The sequence below is a fragment of the Giraffa tippelskirchi genome, chromosome 10 (assembly GCF_054371585.1).
Source record: "Giraffa tippelskirchi isolate mGirTip1 chromosome 10, T2T-mGirTip1v1.2.pri, whole genome shotgun sequence".
NCBI classification, from domain to species: domain Eukaryota; kingdom Metazoa; phylum Chordata; class Mammalia; order Artiodactyla; family Giraffidae; genus Giraffa; species Giraffa tippelskirchi.
The window spans coordinates 66,155,179-66,179,086 of NC_137284.1; the positions used below are offsets into that span (position 1 = coordinate 66,155,179).

The 23,908-nt window shown below is 38.4% G+C and overlaps 1 protein-coding gene across 1 annotated transcript in view; it reads right to left on the reverse strand.

Moving 5' to 3' along the window:
* The window catches only part of COXFA4 (cytochrome c oxidase associated subunit FA4), a 298,091-nt gene that overhangs the window by 131,613 nt on the left and 142,570 nt on the right, over window positions 1–23,908 (reverse strand). Inside the window, exon 5 of the mRNA XM_081535365.1 lies at window positions 3,738–3,835. Within this exon, the coding sequence (XP_081391491.1) occupies window positions 3,738–3,835 (98 nt within the window). The remainder of the gene's footprint in view (window positions 1–3,737; window positions 3,836–23,908) is intronic.

Below are 23,908 nucleotides of genomic sequence, written 5' to 3' on the forward strand. Positions count from 1 at the left end.
GCATCAAATTTTAGTTGTATTTCTCAAATCTAACTAGTTAATCTTGAAGTACTTGTATGACCATTATGGCAAACTACAGTATCTTATTTTAATATAAAAACTACCCTCAAAGTAGTTATTCTACTTTAGCAACTAACAAAGTAAGGTACAGGAGTCTGTTTTTTCACACAAAAAAAGTAAGTTTAGCATCTGGTGAACAGTTTATAAATAGCTATAAAAGTATAATATAAAAACAAGTGATCAATTGGCATTCACACAGAAACTTTAGCTGATTAAAGATAGTAATGAGTACATTAAAATACTAGAACATTTAAAAAATTACAGTCAAAAGACCAAAGGCCTGGATTCCAAACCTTGCACCATCATCTGATGATGATAATACTTGAATAAGTCACTTATGTCTTTTTGTAAGTCAATCCCTTCATTCATAAAATAAGGCAAGCAGCACCCCTGAATAGGATCCGTGTAAGATTTGAATGAGAGAAAAGATTTATGAAGTGTTTACTATGTATTATTAACCTTTCTAAGCACTTCACATGTTATTAATTCAATCCTCACAATTATCTTAAGTAAGTACTATTATTACATCCATTTTATCCATGAGGAAGTTAAAGCCTTGCAAAGTTAAATGGTCCACCTCAGGGCACCAAGGACTCTCTTTGTAGCTCTTACCTGGAGAACAGGATTAAAGGGCCATAGCCATAAACTCTATTTACTGCACAAAGTAAGGGGTTGAAAGAAATAAGCTTAATTGGCTTCTTGATCATCAATAAAATGACCTTGGATAAATGATAGCTTCTTTTCCCTACTTAGAAGTGTTTTCAGAAAGCAAAGGCCCCGTCTTCCTGCTGATGAAATCCACAAAGTAAATATATGAGACTAGGTGCTCTAAGAGAGAGAATGTCATTTCCATCATTATTTTAAAGAAGAAATGTTCAGCTGGTGGTGAAAAGTCGGTCTAAGAAAGATACATCAAGTCCATACTGTAAAAACAACTTTTTCTTTTGTATTCTCTGCTCCATACATTTATGCTTATGAATAGAAAATGATTAAAATAAATAATAGGGAAATGTAAATTCAGAAAGTATGAAAGATATTAATTCTGCGATTAATGAGGTAGATCACTTAGTATATGTTACTTGCAAAAATATAGGAATTTCAAGATAAATTGCTACACCTCAAATATTCTCCTTTACCCTTTTTGTTTTATCAGCTGCTAAGATCTCCTTGCCAATGCAGGAGATCCAGGTTCAATCCCTGGGTCAGGATGATCCCCTGGAGAAGAGAATGGCAACCCACTCTCAGTATTCTTGCCTGGAAAATCCCACGGATAGTAGAGCCTGGTGGGCTACAGTCCATGGGGTTGCAAAGAGTCAGACATGACTCAGCAGCTAAACAACAACAGGGCTTACCCTGAAGATCTCTGTACTAATGCATACTCTAGTCTTAGCCAGAAAGGATTTGTCTTCAGTCTCTAAAGTCCTTTTAGGGTACACCTAGAAATAATACAAAGCAGGGTAAGAAGCATGTAGCACCTGCCATAGACTAAGACCTCACCTTATATTTGTACTTGATGACTGCTTCTGGCCTTCCAGATTCTGAATTCTGTATTAATTTCTTTCAAGACTAGACATTTGCCTTCCTGAATATACCACCAGTCCTCTTCAGAACAGCCCTACTTTCTTGCCCCTGAAGCCCAAAACATACATAGAGCCTAATAATTTATCTGATTCCATGGAGAGGCATAGATTCATGAGAACTGTTTCAGCTTCAATGAAAATAAGAAAAAATGCTATTCCTGGGTCAATTGTGATATGAGAAGCAGTGGATTTAGACAAGAGATGTTAAATCAAAACCAGTGCTGTCAAGATACAATCCCTAAAGAATAAGAGAAGAAATAGTAGTTTATCTTCATATTATCCTGATATTTTGAGTTTGCTTTTGGAAATTCTGAACATCCAGAAATATACTGAAGATATTTCTGTGTTGATGCCCTGCCCCAGGTGTCTTTAGAAAAGTGAGAAAGTGGAGTCGCTCAGTCACGGCCGACCGTTTGCAACCCCATGGACTGTAAACTACCAGGCTCCCCAATCCATGGGATTTTCCAGGCAAGAATACTGGAGTGGGTTGCCATTTCCTTCTCCAGGAGATCTTCCCGACCCAGGGATTGAAACCGAGTCTCCCACATTGTAGGTAGACGCTTTACCATCTGAGCCACCAGGGAAGTCCAAGTGTCTTTATTTGCTATCTATTCTGGTTCCTCTCTGGGTAGAATATACTAATTCCCAAAAATAAGGTTTATATGCCCATGTGTCACTTCAAAATATGAACAGGAGTATTTAGGCTGCTTTTGTCAGCACCGAAATGAAAGGAAGAAAATTATGACCATTAGGCAGAGACCTGGTCTCTCTCCAAAATGAAAAATTAGGGAATATAAGAGGAATTGAGGAATAATCATGCATTGGTTTTAACCAAAAACGATATATTCTATACAGTGCTACAGGATACTGTCATACAAATTCAGGAACTTAGAATCTTCAGTGATATATTTTACCATTCAAAACCTTTTGTCAAAAAAGGTAAAAGATAATTGTAAGTAATTTTGAGAGAAAATAGTTACTACAAATGGTATCAAAATGGATGTGCCTGTAGTGTAAATAGTTGCTTCTGGATTCACTTTTTCTTAAAAATATTCTGATTAGGGCAGCTTAAAATTAATCCCCTTTCACTGATCTTGGCAGAGGATTTTTGGCAAGTAATTCTATTTAAATTACTACACAAAATTAATCCCTTTCATTGCTTAAGGCAAAAGGGAAACCAGAGAAAAACAAAGAATATAAACTGGGGTTGAGATAGTTACATTCAATTCTTTCTTTCTTAATTGAAAAATTGAATGAGGTATTTTGTATTATAAGTAAATCCTTCCTCTATTTTTATTTTGCTGCCTTCTAAAGGAATAAAAGTCATGTCTTACAAAGCAGATAAAACACTAGTTGTATGTCTGAGTGAAAATATATGATCATTTACACAATACATGAAACTAAAATTTTTGTATCAACCAAAATGAAAGGTAACAGAAGAACATGGAGAAATTTTTCTCCTATTCTGATTTAAAACAAAATCCTAAGTTGTGCCTATCTCTCTGAGTTTGGCAAAAATTAGCTCATACAATGTTGTCAATAAGCTAATCGTTGAAGGTTTATATGTTGTTTTTTCCATTCTAAGATACTTTAGAAAACAGTTTTAAAAAATAAAAACAATAAGGGGGAAAAAAGTGTTTTCATGGTCCAAGATGGTGATTATCAGTGTGGAGGGAACAAGCCAGAAGAAGGGATGAAGAGGCAAATGCATTGCCTCTTTTTTAGAATATTTTTTGTTGAAGTATAATTGCCTTACAATGTTGTATTAGTTTCTACTGGACAACAAAGTGAATCAGCTATATGTATACTTATATCCCCTCCTTCTTGAACCTCCCACCCCCACCCCATCCCACTTCTCTAGGTCATCACAGAGCACTGGACTGAGCTTCCTGTGTTGTACAGCAGTTCCCCACTAGCTATCTATTTTACACATGGTAGTGTATATATGTCAAGCCTACTCTCCCAATTCATCTCATCCTCCCTTCCCCTGCTTTGTCCACATGTCCATTCTCTAAGAGATGTTAAGTGGCAACCAGCAGGCTGTAACATACTCTGCCTCTTTAGATTCACTCCTCTTACAAGTGGAACACACTTTACCTCTCCTGAAGGAATCCAATGCCAAAGTCCCCTCCAATTCCAGTATCCAGATCAAAGTCCAGCATGTCTGAGTGATGAGTCTGGACAGGTCTGCAAAACTACAAATCAAATACAAATTACTTTCCCCCCTACTATAGCTAATGGTGAAGTAGGAATAGGATTTCCCATTAGGAAAAGGGGTAAATTATAAGTATTGAAACACAGCCATCTCTGGTCCTTTGCAATTATCCAAAGTAGCTTTGCTGTCATAGTTAGCTTGGAAATTGCTGTATATTTGGTTAAAGCTGCTGTCTTGCTTTGGGTAACAGAAGTAGTGAGCTATTTTAACCCTGGGAGGTCTTACACTCTCAGTTTGCATTCCAGTTAGAGTCAGATATGGTTGAGTTTATCAGAGCAATATTTCCTCCATCTCTTCTTTTACCCTGGCCAATTCTACCCTAAGTAAATACCTCACTTCTAAAATCTGTGATAGCAACAATAACAATAACAAAATTTTGAATTCTTATTTTCCCTAAAGCTTTGAGGATAGGCAGGCAGATAGACTGCGTTCCAAGAGAGTTTTGGGAATGGTGTTCCCAAATATTTACGATGACGTAAAGGAGGTCACCAGCTTCTAAACTGCAATGAGTTCTTGTTACCTGGAAGCTTACACTAATCCAACACCACATGTTATTTACAGCATTCCATTTCTGATGAAAAAAAAAATTGAATTACTTAATCTTAGATTAAGTTGCAACTGACAGAAAATCCAAAAAAAAAAAAAAAATGGTGGACTAGACAAGGCAACAGTTTATTTCTCATTTAAACTCCTGATGTATGGTTCAGGACTGATTGGATATCCCGTAGGTTCCGGGACCCAGGCTTCTTTTATTTTGTTGCCATTGACTCCTAGTGCTCTAGATTTTGTGTACTGATACTTGGGGTACATTCTCACCTCCTTATCACAATGGCCAGAGACAGATGACCACATTTTGCAGGCTTCCTAGCAGCTAGTCTTCCAGAAGTAATATTAATTGTGCCAATAAGATGCACTTGTGGGAGGTCTGGAAAGTAGAAATCGGAAGAGGCTTTATTTTAGCTGTTGGATTCTGGTCTTTTCTCTTTTTTTCTTTTTTCTGTTAATTTGAACTATTTTTATTTTCTATTAGAATATAGCTGATTAACAATATTGTGATAGTTTCAGGTGAATGGTGGATACATGTGTCCATTCTCCTCCACACATGTATATATACATATACATATACATGTACATATACATATACATATGCATATACACGGGCTTCCCCAGTGGCTCAGTGGTAAAGAATCTGCCTGCAATGCAGGAGCCTCAGGAGACACAGGTTCAATCCCTGGGTCAGGAAGATCCCCTGGAGAAGGGCATGACTACCCACTCCAGTATTCTTGCCTGGAGAATCCCATGGACAGAAGAGCCTGGTGGGCTACAGTCCAGTGGGGTTGCAAAGAGTCGGACACGACTGAAGCGACTTAGCAGCAGCAGCAGCAGCATGCATACACATACACATACACATACATATACATTTTCCCCCATACATATACATGTATCCATCCTCCCCCAAACTCTCCTCCCATCCAGGCTGCCACACAACATTAAGCAGAGTTCCCTGTGCTATCCAGTAGGTCCTTGTTGGTTATCCATTTTAAATACAGCAGTGTGTATATGTCCATCCCCAAATCCCTAACTACCCCTCTCCCCATCCTTCCACCCAGTGACCATAAGTTTGTTTTCTAAGTCTGTGAGTCTCTTTCTGTTTTGTAAGTAAGTTCATTTGTATCATTTCTTTTCCTCATATAAGGGATGCCATATGATATTTCTCCTTCTCAGGCAGAGGTTATTTTACACGAGTGGATACAGTGGTGGCTCTCAAACAATTTTCAAGAGATGTGAGTATTTGCAGAAGCCACATTCTAAAGACCACTCTTCAGTAGTATGGGCAGCCAAGGTGGTGGCAGAGGCGGACAGCAACAGCAGCAGTTGTCTGCCCTCTGCCTCAGAAACACAATGATGCAAACTTAAAACCAACTGTCCTCTGGTGGTTCTCTAACTTCACTCTGCCAATCCCCGTGCTTATTTTGTAAGTACTTAATTCACCGTGCTAAGTCCTTCTCTGGTTGGGATACCTGGGGGTGGTTTCTATTTCCTAGCCTGCATGCTGGCTGATATAACTAGTGTGTTGTCCTTATCACATGCTTGAAGCTGAAGCAGACTCAGTACTCCCACCTGTATATTACCATCTGAAGAAAGAAAGGGAAGGCTAGGAGAGGGAAAGCAGTTTCCTCTAAAGGGCATAACCTCAAAGTAGCACACATCACTTCCTCTAAGAAACATTAAACAGTCAACTGGCACATCAAGCTACAAAGCAGACCAGAAGGGAAAATGCCAGCAGGACAAACACTGGATCAGCTAAAACCTAGGAAAGTTAATCGATGAATAGAGAAAGAGGAGACTTGGATACCGGGGCCAACTAGCAGTCTTCACCACAGATCTCCCCAACATACTACTGCTGCTGCTGCTGCTGCTAAGTCGTATCTGACTCTGTGCAACCCCGGAGAAGGCAGCCCATCAGGCTCCCCCATCCCTGGGATTCTCCAGGCAAGAACAGTAGAGTGGGTTGCCATTTCCTTCTCCAACGCGTGAAAGTGAAAAGTGAAAGTGAAGTCGCTCAGTCGAGTCCAACTCTTCATGACCCCATGGACTGCAGCCTACCAGGCTCCTCCATCCATGGGATTCTACAGGCAAGAGTACTGGAGTGGAGTCCCATTGCCTTCTCCGAATATACCACCTACTTTCAGCAATAAAGTCACTGTCATTTTAATTAAGGAAAGAAAACATACTGAAAAAAAAGTAAACAGAGTGGAAAAAAAAAAAGACCATGCCAAGTTGCCAAGTGTCACCATTTCAGTAGTAGCCACCAAGACAAGAAACAGGAAAAGGTCATTTTGTCATAAATTTAATTCTATCAATAAAAGTTGTTATTGAATTCCTTTCTTCTCATCCTGGTCCACTGAGATCTACCACAGCCTTCCTCACACACACTCACATACATGCATTCAGTAAAGTAGTGCATTTCAGCTTTCTTCATTATGTTAGACCAGCTTCCTTTATGTCCCCAGAGCACTAATTCACCAAGGTCTTTGTTGTTTGAGTCACAATTTGGTACCACACACATTCAGATATTTTATTTTCTTAAGAGAGTTTTATTATGACCCTTAGTCATGACCTTTATTATTTCCTTTTTTGTGGTCTCTCTTTTCAAATTATTCTGTTCAAGAAAGTCAAACCCCAATTAGGAAACATTTCTCTTTGCTTCAGAGAAGGTGGTGGCATTTTCAAAGCTCTTGACTTGGTGCCTTAAAGAATTTGGACAGAAAGCAGCGCTTGAATCCTGTAATTATATGGCATTTGGAGCACAGATTATGACAGGTGTGCAAGCAGGACCAAGTAATGAGAGAGTTGGCAAAACAGCTGAATTGTCACATAATTCATTGGTCAAAAGATAATCGTAATAGTAATAACAACAGGTCTTTAGGCAAACTAGAATTTCAATTCTGGCTCAAAATAATTTTCCCAGTCAGAATTTCAAACATGTTTTCTATACGAGTTGCAATGTTTTATCCAATCTTTTGGCTTTCAATTCACCCAGAACATATATCATATAACTCTGTCCTGTTTCTTACCACAGAAAGGATGATATTGTAGAACTGTAATGATCACTTTGCTCAGCCTCGCTTTCAAGAAAGGGTTTTTACCTCGTGACTGTTGTCCCACATTTCTTATCAAGACCACGCCCCACCCCTAGAATGGTGCCTCAGCTTGCCATCTGTAAAACTGGAATCACAGAACCTACTTCAAGTGGGTAGTCAAGAGGATTCGTTAGTTTATTTTTGTAAAACTTTTTACAACAAAGCTTGGAAAATATTGCATATTAAATCAATGTTTGTTAAATCTGAACAAACTACTTAAGAGAGAGAACTCTGGGTCCAAGCGAATGGCACAGAGGACAGGAGCCCCTATACTGCATAGTGAACCATCCCCTGGAGAATATCCTCTGAGGCCTTCAGCTAGGTTTTCCCTCTTCCTTATCAACAGCACAAGCTTTCCGTTCCTTTGATACTTCACTCATCAACCACTGCAACAGCTATTCATATTCCCCTTAGGCCCAAATTAGGCACTCAAATGAACAAGATATTGTCTACCAAGAGTATAAATTGTTTACGGATTCTCAAAAGAATTCAGAAAACTGTATTAGTTCATTTTGAATAGACGTTCACTTTTGTTCAACCCATTCTCAGATCGTGACACTTTCTTGTTCAAATGTATTCTGCTTAAATGCCAAAGTCCTTGCAAAACATGGCCACTTGATGCCTCCCTGACTTCTCTTATCAGGCTTCCCTTGTCCTTCCTGCCTCAGCATACTTCACTCACCCCACCCCTCATTGGACTCCTTCTGGTGCTTCAACATACTGACTACACTCCCATCTCAAGAATTTTGCTTTTGCTCTTCCCTTTCGTAGAACTCTCCTGTTCTCTCCAGAGCTGCACAGTATACTCCCTCACCTTCTTCACAGCTTTGTTTACAATGAAGCTTGTCAAGCTACCCTATGCAATATGGAACCAAACTATCCAAACCCCTGTTCATCTCCGGTACTCCTTATCCCATACTATACAACAGTTTTTTCTACAGCAATTATCAGCACGTAAACTACGTATTTACTTGCTTATTTGTTCATTCTCTGAACAACCATTCCTATACCCTGTCACACAACAGGATGTGAGCTTCATGAGCACTGGAATTCTGGTCACTGGGGTATCCTATACCAGCAACTAAAAGAAAGCCTAGTGCATTATAGGTGACCACAAATATTTGTTGAATGAATAAACAGATAAATAAATAACTATATAATTATCTGACTCATGTTTCTTTTCTTCTACTAATGCTGCCAGTTTTCCTAGTTTGGGCAGGCGACTGCAATACATAGGGCTTCCCAGGTGGCTCAGTAGTAAAGAATCTGCCTTCAACGTGGGAGATGCTGGTGATGGGGGTTTGATCCCTGGGTCCGGAGGAGGAAATGGCAACCCATTCCAGTATTCTTGCCTGGAAAAATCCATGGACAGAGGTGTCTGGCAGGCTATAATCGATACACAACCACTCCAATACTTAATAACTGAGCCAACAAATCTTGGTGAATACAGTCCTTCACAGCACTGACCTACTCAATGTGTCCAAGCTGTTCTCAATCTACAGTGTCCCCCAAACTCACCTGACCTCTCTTTTTTTAATGAAGATTCTGACTCAATAATCGTTCTAATCACTCTGATAGAGGAGATATCGCCACTGCATTTTTATAAAGGCTCCATTATATGCTTAAAACATGTCTAAAAGAAGCATGTCTGCATGCTAAGTCACTTCAGTCATGTCTGACTCTTTGCCATACCATGGACTGTATCCCGCCAGGCTCCTCTGTCCATGAGATTCTCTAGGCAAAAATACTGGAGTGAGTTGTCATGCCCTTCTCCAGGGGATTTTCCCCACCCCGGGATCGAACCTGCATCTCTTATGTCTCCTGCATTGGCAGGCAAGTTCATTACCACTAGTGCCACCTGGGAAGCCCAAACAAAGAATACTTAAAGGAAAAAAAAAGAAAGGAAAATACCTTACAATCTATTTTGGGAGAAAAGGGGGCATTGATTTTATCTTTGTATACTCAACTCTAGCACAGTATCTAGAAAAAGTATGCACCCTAACTTTCTATGTGTTGTGCTGTGCTTAATCGCTCAGGTGTGTCCAACCCTTTGACACCTATAACGATTCTCCAGGCAAGAATAACTGGAGTGGGTTGCCATGCCCTCCTCCAAGGGATCTTCCTGACCCAGGGATCGAATCCAAGTCTCCTGTGTCTCCTGCATTGGAGGTGGATTCTTTACCCACTGAGCCACGTGGGAAGCCCCAGTACATCTCTGCCACTCTAGAAGGTCTCATCAAAATGTCTCTTCAAAAGAATGTCAAGATCAAAACCATTTGGAGGAAAATTTAAATGAGAGAGCAAACGAGAAGAGCTGCCACTGTTTACTTCATTCTATCCATTCCCCTAGGAAGACACTGACATGTTTTGAACTGTCAAAACATAGTAACTGTATTACTTTCAGATTAATTTGGTGTATCTGTTGATGACTGTTGTGATGAGCAAATGTTTCAAATGGATAAAAACAGGAAAGAAATACATTATAAATATTTTATCTCAATTTCTGTTTTCAGTTTGGCATTTTATTTCTAAAATCTTAGCGGCAATAATCATATATTTGGCAGGTGCATTCAGTTCAGTTCAGTTCAATCGCTCAGTCGTGTCCGACTCTCTGCGACCCCATGAATTGCAGCACGCCAAGCCTCTCTGTCCATCACCAACTCCCGGAGTCTACCCAAGCCCATGTTCATCGAGCTGGTGATGCCATCCAACCATCTCATCCTCTGTCGTCCCCTTCTCCTCCTGCCCCCAATCCTAACCAGCATTAGGGTCTTTTCCAATGAGTCAACCCTTCGCATGAGGTGGCCGAAGTATTGGAGTTTCAGCTTCAACATCAGACCTTCCAATGAACACCCAGGAGTGGTCTCTTTTAGGATGGATTGATTGGATCTCCTTGCAGTCCAAGGGACTCTCAAGAGTCTTCTCCAACACCACACTTCAAAAGCATCAATTCTGCGGTGCTCAGCTTTCTTCACCGTCCAACTCTCACATCCATACATGACCACTGGAAAAACCATAGCCTTGATGAGACGGACCTTTGTTGGCAAAGTAATGTCTCTGCTTTTAAATATGCTATCTAGGTTGTCCATAACCTTCCTTCCAAGGAGTAAGCGTCTTTTAATTTCATGGCTGCAATCACCATCAGCAGTGATTTTGGAGCCCAAAAAAATAAAGTCTGACACTGTTTCCACTGTTTCCCCATCTATTTGCCATGAAGTGATGGGACCAGATGCCATGATCTTAGTTTTCTGAACGTTGAGCTTTAAGCCAACTTTTTCACTCTCCTCCTTCACCTTCATCAAGAGGCTCTTTAGTTCTTCTTCACTTTCTGCCATAAGGGTGGTGTCATCCGCATATCTGAGGTTATTGATATTTCTCCCGGCAATCTTGATTCCAGCTTGTGTTTCTTCCAGCCCAGTGTTTCTCATGATGTACTCTGCATATAAGTTAAATAAGCAGGGTGACAATATACAGCCTTGACGTACTCCCTTTCCTATTTGGAACCAGTCTGTTGTTCCATGTCCAGTTCTAACTGTTGCTTCCTGACCTGCATACAAGTTTCTCAAGAGACAGGTCAGATGGTCTGGTATTCCCATCTCTTCCAGAATTTTCCACAGTTTATTGTGATCCACACAGTCAAAGGCTTTGGCATAGTCAATAAAGAAGAAATAGATGTTTTTCTGGAACTCTCTTGCTTTTTCGATGATCCAGCGGATATTGACAATTTGATCTCTGGTTCCTCTGCCTTTTCTAAAACCAGCTTGAACATCTGGAAGTTCACGGTTCACGTATTGCTGAAGCCTGGCTTGGAGAATTTTGAGCATTACTTTACCAGCATGTGAGATGAGTACAATTGTGCAATAGTTTGAGCATTCTTTGGCATTGCCTTTCTTTGGGATTGGAACAAAAACTGACCTTTTCCAGTCCTGTGGCCACTGCTGAGTTTTCCAAATTTGCTGGCATATCGAGTGCAGCACTTTCACAGCATCACCTTTGAGGGTTTGAAATAGCTCAACTGGAATTCCATCACCTCCACTAGCTTTTTTTGCAGTGATGCTTTCTAACGCCCACTTGACTTCACATTCCAGGATGTCTGGCTCTAGGTGCATTAGATACCATAAACACAAAACATTTCTTTACCAGACACTGCATCTAAATTATAATGCAAATTAATTATGTTAGAAGTAAGAAAAGCCTTTTTCTGAGCAAAGAGGAGCATCTATAGACATACTTTTCTTTGAACTAACCAGTTTATGCATATATACATAAGGGAATTAATGAAAGCACTCTAGCCAAGGATTAATGGCACTTAGTCATTATCAATACCTTTTGTTCCAAAGATGGAAAAACATTTTACCAACAAATCTGTTAATCCAGAAGACTGTCTTTTAAGGGAGAATGACTTTGTTCCCCATCTAACAGAAGCAGAAATCAAAGTCTAAAGAGGATGAAATTTTGAGGAAAAGTCTCGTAAATGAAAAATCTTCTTAGGTTATGTGTGTTCTACCTTGGTACATGCATATCACTGGACGTCACTATCTCTGTGGTTCATTTTATAATGAGACTACATATACTGCAAAATGGTTAAGTATTATTCAAATGAAAATACCAGTTCCTGAATCAAGTGAAGCTCTTGTTCAGCCAATATTTGTGTTGCTTCTCTCCATTTTTAGAATTAAATGCAAAGAATTCTCTTAGTTTCAAGGAAACAAATTGAGCAAACTCTTCCAAGAAAAAAATTTTCAGTTATACTCAATACAACAGAGAATAGGTATTCACTAAAAATATCAGATGTACATGCATCAACTTTAAGTGTCTGAAAGACAGAAAGAGGCCACACAAAATCCTTTGTTAACAGAATGTATCTCTTTGTTAAAAAGCCCTTTGCCAATCTTCTAAACTGTGAATATACCAGTTGGATGGCACTTCTTTCTCACAGCCATCTGCTCCTCTGAGTCAGTCCTATGGGAAACAGTCTATACTAAATTTGTCACATCACACCTTATTTCCAGGTAAACAGAGTGACAGCAGTAGAATTCCAATTCCTTTGCTTATTCCATCTAACATGGAGATTAGCATACACCAGCAAATAAGTTTTGAAAGTTTGGGGACCACAGTATGGTGATTGTCTTTACAAGCATGTATCCGAGCCAACCTGACCATGATTTCTACTCTCATTTCCACCCACAGATGCCATTCCTGACAATAAAACCCTTTCCAATGGCCTATAGTTTTCTTTCTAGAACAACACTATGAGTAAGTTTTTGGTGAACTCACTTATCTCTTCCATCTACAATAGATGAGTGGATTAAAAAAAAGAGAAAGTGTTTGGTTACATACATAATACTATTTAAGCTGTATTCATGAGAATTCTTTCGGGTACAAGTTACTGAAGCCCAGTGCAATGAAATACAAATTATATCTTCAATCTCTGAATGAGCAAGACTCATGTTTTCTATAGAAAGACAGCCTATCTCAGATGTCAAACTCTGGACCAATCAGCTGTGCCAGGGAACAAGTGAGAATACAGCTGCTCTGAAGAGCACACCATGGATGGAGAGATATAGCCAGAGATGCAGGGAGATGCAGGAATTAGGCAGTCAGTCCTGTAGAGGCCAATGACCTTTTCTTCTGTGATTTAACCTTTGATATTGGCTATAAAGGAGTTCACTTCTGAAACAAGAAAGTGCAAAACCTAATTCACAGTTCTGGCCATTTTAATAACTACTGTGTAATCTAACTAATCAAATCAGTCAGTTGACAATCTAAACATACCAGGATAAGCTCAAAATTCAGTACCTCTCCAGTGCCAAACTAAGTCTTTCTCCTCCTCTAGATTTTGTTTATAGAGTGAAGTTATGCCCTAAAGTTCTTCTCTTTTTTAATAATTGCATTCTTTCCTCTGTTGGACTGAATGTGGGATTACATTTTTTATTCAATTTGAAACTTGCATATTCTGGATTCATGCTGTGTGCTAAGTCACTTCAATCATGTCCAACTCTTTGTGACCCTATAGACTGTAGCCCACTAGGCTCCTATGTCTATGACATTCTCCAGGTATGGATACTGGAGCAGGTTGCCATGTCCTCCTCCAGGTGATCTTCCCAACCCAGGGATCAAATCCCTGTCTCTTATGTCTCCTGCATTGGCAGGAGGGCTCTTTACCACTAGCACCACCTGTGGGAAGCCCAATATTCTGAATTCAGTTCAGTTCAGTCGCTCAGTTGTGTCCGACTCTTTGCGACCCCATGAATCGCAGCACACCAGGCCTCCCTGTCCATAACCAACTCACGGAGTTTACACAAACTCATGTCCATCAGGTCAGTGATGCCATCCAACCATCTCATCCTCTGTCGTCCCCTTCTCCTCCTGCCCCCAATCCTACCCAGCATTAGGGTCTTTTCCAATGAGTCAACTCTTCGCATGAGGTGGCCAAAGTATTGGAGTTTCAGCTTCAACATCAGTCCTTCCAATGAACACCCAGGACTGATCTCCTTTAGGATGGATTGATTGGATCTCCTTGCAGTCCAAGGGACTCTCAAGAGTTTTCTCCAGCACCACAGTTCAAAAACATCAATTCTTTCGCGCTCAGCTTTCTTCACCATCTGACCATCACGTCCATACATGACCACTGGAAAAACCATAGCCTTGACTAGATGGGCCTTTGTTGGCAAAGTAATGTCTCCACTTTTAAATATGCTATCTAGGTTGGTCATAACCTTCCTTCCAAGGAGTAAGTGTCTTTTAATTCCATGGCTGCAATCACCATCTGCAGTGATTTTGGAGCCCAAAAAAATAAAGTCTGACACTGTTTCCACTGTTTCCCCATCTATTTCCCATGAAATGATGGGACCAGATACCATGATCTTAGTTTTCTGAACGTTGAGCTTTAAGCCAACTTTTTCACTCTCCTCTTTCACTTTCATCAAGAGGCTCTTTAGTTCTTCTTCACTTTCTGCCATAAGGGTGGTGTCATCTGCATATCTGAGGTTATTGATATTTCTCCCAGCAATTTTGATTCCAGCTTGTGTTTCTTCCAGCCCAGCGTTTCTCATGATGTACTCTGCATATAAGTTAAATAAGCAGGGTGACAATATACAGCCTTGACGTACTCCTTTTCCTATTTGGAACCAGTCTGTTGTTCCATGTCCAGTTCTAACAGTTGCTTCCTGATCTGCATACAATCAAAAGATGGTATTTAAACTACAAAGATTACATTATTAATTTAGTAATTGAAGTTTTTTTCTAAAATATAAATGAGCACTACATTTTAATGTGAGCTCTGTTTTGAGTCAATTTTAGTTTCAGGAAATAAATCATTTAATTCATCCAAATAAGGAATACACTTTGCTTCTGCAGTACAGTTCAGTCACTCAGTCGTGTCTGACTCTTTGAGACCCCATGGACTGTAGCACGCCAGGCCTCCCTGTCCATCACTAACTCCTGGAGTTTACCCAAACTCATATCCATTGAGTTGGTGATGCCATCCAACCATCTCATCCTCTGTCGTCTCCTTCTCCTCCCGTCTTCAATCTTTCCCAGCATCAGGGTCTTTTCAAATGAGTCAGGTCTCCGCGTCAGGTGGCCAAAGTTTTGGAGTTTCAGCTTCAACATCAGTACTTTCAATGAATATTCAGGACTGAGTTCCTTTAGGATGGACTGGTTGGATCTCCTTGCAGTCCAAGGGACTCTCAAAAGTTTTCTCCAACACCACAGTTCAAAAGCATCAATTCTTCGGCGCTCAGTTTTCTTTATAGTTCAACTCTTATATCCCCACATGACCACTGGAAACGCCATAGCCTTGACTAGACGGACATTTGTTGGCAAAGTAATGTTTCTGCTTTTTTAATATGCTGTCTAGATTGGTCATAACTTTTCTTCCAAGGAGTAAGCGTCTTTTTATTTCATGGCTGCAGTCACCATCGGCAGCTTCTTACTTCTCACTTATTCATGCATCGTTTCAAACTCTTCTACCAATAAGACATAATTGAGCAAATGCAATTTTTTACCATTTTAAATATATCTTAATATGCTTAATATGTAAATATAATTCTGTAATATATTTTATTGAAATACCATATTATATATTTACATATAATATTCATGAAATACATGAAATATGTTATTAATATGTTAAATGATTTCCTAAAGAACAGTATGTTTTGGGGAAAATCTTCGTAAGGATCCAGAATTAAGAATTAAAATGAAACTATACAGAAACTATGTTTTATATATCACTATTCTTTTGCTTTTTATGTTCCTACTAGATTAATTTCTCCATACCCCATTTCTTCAATCTAACTACAAAAAAGCCTGGAATCAGTACTATCACTTCATCATTCTGTTATTTCTTTAAAGTTTCTCATAAAGGTCCACAACTCATTTTCATGCATAATTCTATTTTTATAAATACTTAATTTTTTAACAGTATAGTTATTTTTTAAAAAGACAAACCAAGCACCAAGAGACCTAAGTTCTAAAGCTACCTCCACCTGTAACTCATTTTGTGGCATTGATCAAATCATTTAACCTCTTTAGAATCATTTTAAAGTAAAGATGTTAAACATTCCCTCAAGCTTGAAGACTACAACTATCAAATTTTATATTCACAAAATTCTAATCGTCCTTAGAGACACTGTTTAATGGAAACACTATATAATAACCGGTAAAATTATTGAGAAACTCTTTTTATAATGCCATGCTTCTCCACACTGTATCTTCCCTGAAAAATTCTGGAAAGAAACAATTAATTTGAACAGGCAGAAGCAGATATGAACCAAGAAGTGTCATCACAGAAATAAATAGATCAGGAACCATCTTTTGTAAAGAGCTCAGGACTGACCACCTATCATCAATTTCCCATAATTGCACTTTATCAAAAGCAAAACACCAATAACTTATTTTAAAAACTTAGTAGCCTTTCAAAATGTATAAAAGTAAGTAAAAAAACTCCATAATGGCATGGATAAACTCACTGATGGCTATCAGTTATTGTTTACTCTGTAACTCTTTGGTGAACATTTGACCTCTATGACCATATTTAGTTCTTAAACTTCCCCTTATGATAGGTCACTTGATTTCCTTTTTACTGAAGCTTGAAGTTAAAACTATTTTCCGAAGCTGTTAAATGTTGGGAGTTGAGACTCAATACTATGTCTGACAGATTCCAAGGCTCATGTTCTTACCATTTCTGCTATATTGTGTCACTTCACTTCATAACAATGCATATTATTTGCAAATAGCAGCCCCACAGTACAGAAAAGACTACTTGGGTACATTTCTTTTGGCTTTTTGGAAACAGGCAAATCTATATACTGATTGATATATATTGCAAACTGCATCACAATACCAACAGAATACACAGACTCTATATTTAATTTTTGAATATCCAAAACATTCAGAAAACAATGAAAAAGACACCCATGAACTTACCACCTAAATTTATGAAACAAGTGATAATACCATATTTACTTCTGATTTTTTTAAAGAAATAATAATGAATCATAGTTGTGGAAAAGTAATTTAGACAAAGGTTAAGTGTCTGCAGGTAAGTGTCAGTATTGATTTAGTTGCTTAAATTATCACATTCAGAATGTATCAGAAATGTGAAAAGTCTCTTCTCTGTTGTTTGTTTCCCTTAACTGGGCTAAAAATCAATGCTGTGGTTTTTTCCAGCAGCAAATTTTCATTTGATACCTATTTATTTCTAAAAATGGAATCACAGGAAAGTTCTACCTTTAGAAAGTCAAAATATCTGGTGCTAGCTGGAAATATCTTTTCCTAGGATGTCTAGACTAATAAACATAGCATATTATCTTATTGCCACAGGATAAGTTGCTTACTGAGAAGGTAAATTCTTTTTCTATTCGATGACAATATAAGTCAATGTTTAATTTGTTTGATGGATTCCTCATATCTTCTTCATGAAATTAGAATGGAATTGAGGGTAGAAATTATGAGAGCCAGATTAATTAAATATCACCCAAAGTTTATAATATAAAATAAGTTTGGGGAAAAGAGTCCAGCTTTGTTATAGGAGGCTTTACATCATGTCATACTATGAAGATATTAACTGTATTGTTCACAAACCATTTTATCATACTTTTGTATATGAACTACTACACAGCCTTTTATAGAAGATGTTTAATACTTGATTTTACATGTTTCTTGGTGACTTATTTACCATAATTAAAAACTTATTAAAATGCACAAATTATCTAAGACTGTAAAGCTTATTGTTAGGGTTCATTACTACTTCTGGTCATAATAATATTCTCAATAAATATTAACATTCATTTATAAAAAGTGTAGGTACAGTTAAAACCCCTCTCACTCTCAACCCTTTCTCCCTGGAAGTAATAATTGCCCTAACATTTGTGTTATCATTTTCATGCATATTATTATACTTTTACCACAAATGTACATGAGACATTGTAAAATATTTTGTGTTGTTTTATGTATATTCATAAATATAATCACATATGTGTTACAGGTTGCAACTTGCTTTTCTCATTCAACATTATCCTTTTGAGAATTATCCATGTTGATATCTATAGTAACACGTTTACTTTCCACTAGACTTCTACATTCTTGCCTTCAGTGATTTCTTGATGTCCTGATTTTATCTATTCAATATACTTTATATAGTAAATTTCAAATCACTAATATGCTACTTAATCTCTGGGGACAGTATGTTTAGCTTGAAAAAACATCCTCTTTAGAAAGAACAAAATAGTTTTGCTCACCCAGTTTGCAAAAAGTTACTTTCTGGGTGTACCTTACTTGCTTGTAGAGATGAAATCTCCCTTTTAGTAACTATAAGTCATCAACAACAGCTGACTCAATTTGAATTATCAAGTAAAAATATTCTTCCCTGTGAGCTAAAGTCCAGATGTTAGTCTTACAATTTGTGATAGTTGTACGTGAATTGTAAAGTAAGTCATGAGGGTCAGCCACAGAGTTCTCAAATAAGGAAGCAGAGCTACCAGAGGGGGAAATACGAGAGAAAATAGAAGATTAAGAGAAAAATGCATTAAAGGAATTGATCATGTTACCCACTCTGATTGAGGTTCAGCATTGAAATTGTGCTCATTTTGCCCTGAGTCACTTTCCCTTATCTACCACGGACGCATCATTTTAGTTTGCCTAGTACTTCCTGTCTTTTATCACTACTATCAACTGAGCAAACACTTCCAGCAATCTCTTCAGTTCTCTCTCTCCTTCTTGAACTTCATAAAACTTCTCGAACCACAAATATGAAACACAATCAGCTTCTGTCATTTGTGTTTCGTATTTGCACAGGAAGTGCAGTCCAAACTAAAGTTGGCTTTACTTTGTAACGGGGTTCCTTTAATAGCTTTTTTTTTTAAATAAAACAAATTCCATTCTGCCTATAATTTTCAGATTGCATCTTGCTTGAAGATGAGGTGGTTGATGTGAACAAAAGAATTCCGTTTAAGTAAAGTGGTCTCATTCTTGGAGCTATATTGTCACTGACGAAAGATAAACAGCCAATGAACAGGAACATTGAAATTAAAGAAATCATCAACTGGGGTGCCAATTTTATTGTGTAAGATTGTAAGATCAAAAAATTATTGTTTATTAGCCTACTGAAGTGCCTTGTTTTTTCTGAAAACTGTTACTCTTTGAAATTACCGACCTTAACGTAGAGTAGACACATTTACCAAATCGATAGCTCTTGTTTTCTTATGGTTCTTAATGGTCTACAGTGAGTTTTCAAATCACAATACTATTTGATGCTTAGAACCATCAGAGGACATAAGTGGAAAACATAGTCTTAATAATTTATAGGGGAGTAAATTGTTTTTTAGGAAATCAACCCTTAATATTCATTAGAAGGGCTGATGCTGAAACTGAAGCTCCAATACTTTGGCCACCTGATGGCCAAAGAAGAGCTGACTCTTGGAAAAGACCTTGATGCTGGGAAGGATTGAGGGCAGGAGAAGAAGAGGATGACAGAGGATGAGATGATTGGATGGTTAAATGACAATGGACCTGAATTTGAGCAAACACCAGGAGATAGTGAAGGACAGGGAAGGCTTGTGTGCTGCAGTCCGTGGGGTCGCAAAGAGTTGAACATGACTTAGCGACTGAACAACAAATTATTTTTAATCATATCCAGATGACTGGCAGGTCCCAGAGCAAGTAGGAGAACAAGCAGTGAAACTCAGGGCTGCTGACACCTGGTAAACAACATAAAGGATCTTTTTAAAGATTTTTTTCATATCATTTGTTTTGCCATCTGTTTTGGTTTTGCTAGGGCTGTCAATATTTCACTTTAGGTTCTTCCAATTACTACCACAAAAAACTAAAAAGACATAGTAGTGACTCACATTCCAGAGACACTCAATAAATATTGCTTAAATAAGTGAGTGAATAAATGAATTCTCATATAAGCGAGCAGATGTTTTAATTGCTAAAAAAGCATTAAACACTATGCCTCTTTTTGGAGTTCCTAATAATTATTATTTGGCAAGTTCCTTAGTAAGAAAAATGTTTCCATTTATAAGGTGATGGGCATGTTACATTTTTTTTCCCCTTGCTAGACTACAGCAATTCAAAAACATTTGATTTTCAGGTAAGCTTGTCCTATAGAATCAGCTACAAGCAAATCATTTTCCAACCAATTCATTCACATTTCCAAAGGAAATATTATCTCTCCTGGGCAAGCAATAAAACCAGCAGACAGTGCAACAGCAGCAGGAGACACTTTTCAGAGATAATATGTGGTGTCTGATCAAGTGGTATCGCCAAACAAAGACAGATGGAAATAGATTAATTTTAGTACTATTCAATACATTATGGCAGTGTGGTCACTGTGGACTTCCCACAAACATTGCTCCCTTCTAAATTATCAATTATTCACATTAATTCAGTTTTAAGAGATAAATAGTAGGCTTTTGTTTTTTATTTTTTAAATGAACTTATTCCTTAAATGCTTAACATTTAACACCTAAGGATTAAGGAAAAATGTCTCAATTTTAGGTACTTGGACATTTGTTAGTTGTTTTTGATACATCATGCTAATTCACACTATAAATCTTCCAGTTGGATATTATTTTGCTGCTAAACATATAGGAGAATTAAGACTAAAAGAATTATAAGTCTGAACATCCAGTTATTTGGACCAAGATTATCTCCATCCATAGTCTATGGTCTTCTAAAAACATGGGCTGGATCCACTTTTTATGGAATATTATTGGTCAGCCTGTGGACCACATGAGCACTCAGTGTTTTCTCACTTTCAGGATCGTTAAGTTCTCGCTCAGTCCTAGACTATGAGAACAAGGAAGTTCTCATCGTGGTTAGAATTCTCCACTAAAGAGGCCTGAGCCTCTGAGATCCAGGCAAAAGCTTCATGAGTTACTCCTGAAGGAACACAAGCACCCATATACACATTTTCAACACCTGAAATCCATTCTTCCACAGGCAAGACTGAGATTAGCTGTTTAGTAACAAGTTCCCTATCTCCTTCCATTTCCTTCATCTCTACTCCTTCTTTGTCACTAAAGGCTGCAACTGATATTTACTCTAACTGGATTTTATGCATTATTGAGGAAAGCAGAAAGAAAGTCAGGTTGATTCGCGTGGATTTTCATGTCTGACACTTTGGAGTCACAACTCATTTTGAGAACACAGAGGGTTATTAATCTTCTACCCCCTCCCTTAAACGTACATTCACAAATATTCAGGGAACTTCAAATACAATTTCAAAGAGAGAGCTAAAATAATCCCATTTTGCCTCAGATGGACTTTCTTTTCACACTTCTTAGAATCACTATGGATCTTAGATGTCAAGAAATAAGAAGAAATTAAATTTGGAGAGACATCACACACAACTGGAAAACTGTTCAGACAACTTGGGACTTCAGAACTCAATAAATAAATTCATTTGTGGAGATATTTTGCTGACAGATCATTAGAAAATGCTGAGGTTCCTTAGGGGAAGTCAAGTTCTTTTATAGCAAAATTATAATCCTCAGTACTTAATAGTCATGTGAAAAATAATGTCAAAATACTATTTCGATTGAAATTTTCGCTTTCAACTGGTTTATATTGTGCTGTATAGAAAATCTAAGTTGCTAGGTTCTAGATAAATATAATAAGCAAACTTGTTTATACATTAAATAGCACTTTCAAAATGTCAAAGTTCAGTATTTCTGAAAATGAAAGCACACATTAGGTTTTAGAAGTGTAGAGACGTTCACAAATAACATAGTCAAGAAGATGGTTCAGTTCAGTCGCTCAGTCGTGTCCGACTCTTTGCGACTCCATGAACTGCAGGACGCCAGGCCTCCCTGTCCGTCATCAACTCCCTGAGTCTACCCAGACTCATGTCCATCGAGTTGGTGATGCCATCTAGCCATCTCATTCTCTGTCGTCTCCTTTCTCCTCCTGCTCCTAATCCTTCCCAGCATTAGAGTCTTTTCCAATGAGTCAGCTCTTCGCATGAGGTGGCCAAAGTATTGGAGTTTCAGCTTCAACATCAGTCCTTCCCATGAATACCCAGGACTGATCTCCTTTAGGATGGACTGGTTGGATCTCCTTGCAGTCCAAGGGACTCTCAAGAGTTTTCTCCAACACCACAGTTCAAAAGCATCAATTTTTCGGCGTTAAACATTCTTCACAGTCCAACTCTCACATCCATACATGACTACAGGAAAAACCATAGCCTTGACTAGACAGATCTTTGTTGGCAAAGTAATGTCTCTGCTTTTTAATATGCTGTCTAGGTTGGTCATAACTTTCCTTCCAAGGAGTAAGCGTCTTTCAATTTCATGGCTGCAATCACCATCTGCAGTGATTTTGGAGCCCCAGAAAATAAAGTCTGACACTGTTTCCACTGTTTCCCCATCTATCTGCCATGGAGTGATGGGACCAGATGCCATGATCTTAGTTTTCTGAATGTTGAGTTTTAAGCCAACTTTTTCACTCTCCTCTTTCACTTTCATCAAGAGGCTTTTTAGTTCCTTTTCACTTTCTGCCATAAGATGGTTGCTTCACTTAAATAATGAATTGTAAAATAAAGTAAAAAATATAATTCTCAGAAGAGACAAACCATTATGCCTACATTTCAATGTGAAATTTAGCTCAAGATCGTTTATTCTTAAATGAACAGACAGTTCTCTAGTCAAAGTAAATACTTTTGGTAAGGCATCATGTTTCTTGAAAATATCACAGAAGAACTAATATACTAGAGAGATACATTTGGGGATTTAAGCTCGATGACTGTATGTGTGCTCAGTCACTTTGGTCGTCTCCTACTCTTTGCGACCCCATGGACTGTAGCTCGCCAGGTTCCTCTATCCATGGGATTCTCCAGGCAAGAAAACCGACATAGGTTGCCATTCCCTTCTCCAGGGGATCTTCCCGACCCAAGGATTCAACCCAAGTCTCCTGCATTGTAGGCGGATTCTTTACCATCTGAGCCACCAGGGAAACCCCTTTAAGATCCATACAACATCTTAAATGACTGTGCATGAAGATTCTTACCCGTGAGAAGTTTTTAACTGCTTTTTGCAGTGCAACCCTCTCTAAAAAGAGTCACTAGAGATAAATGTTTCTAAATAGGATTACACTCAACATGAATTACACATGAAAGAAAGACTACCATGGGTGAATTTCATTAGAAAAGAACCAAAAGATAAGGCAGAAGAACGGATCACTTGGAAAGAAATGTCATCACATACAGATCTGTTATTTGTGGAACTGATTTCCCCAGACTTTGGAGAGCCTTGTGCTGTGTGTCAGCATTCATTTCTTTAGGTTCATTTTGACTAGCTCTTCCATGAAAATGTGGATTCTTTCATTTCATTGGAACAAACAACCTTCTCTTTAAAAAGTAATTTATTAGCCCACGGTGGCAAGGCAGTCTACTGTTTTAGCTCCATAGGTTTCTTTCAGACAAGGTACATGCCCTCAGGAAAGCAGATAGTGATAGTGATAGTGAAAGTCGCTCAGTCGTGTCCAGCTCTTTGCGACCCCATGTACTATACAGTCCATGGAATTCTCCAGGCCAGAATACTAGAGTGGGTAGCCTTTCCCTTCTCCAGGGGATCTTCCCAATCCAGGGATCGAACCCAGGTCTCCTGCATTGAAGGCAGATTCTTTACCAGCTGAGGCACAAGGGAAGCCCCAGGAAAGCAGAAATGGACTAGAATTGTAAGAATATCTATGTCCAAATCGAGCTATATGTTAATCTCTCTGAAAGGAGAGAAAGAGAAACAAAGGAGAACTCTCAAGATGGCCTCTCTGAAAGAAGATTCAGCATCTGAAGTTTGGAGTGTATCTCCAGACCTGGGGGTCTAGTGGCCCTAAAGCACAGAAGATGTCAACCCATCCACCAATTGGCAATATAGGCTGGAATACCACACAATCCACTCTCCTTG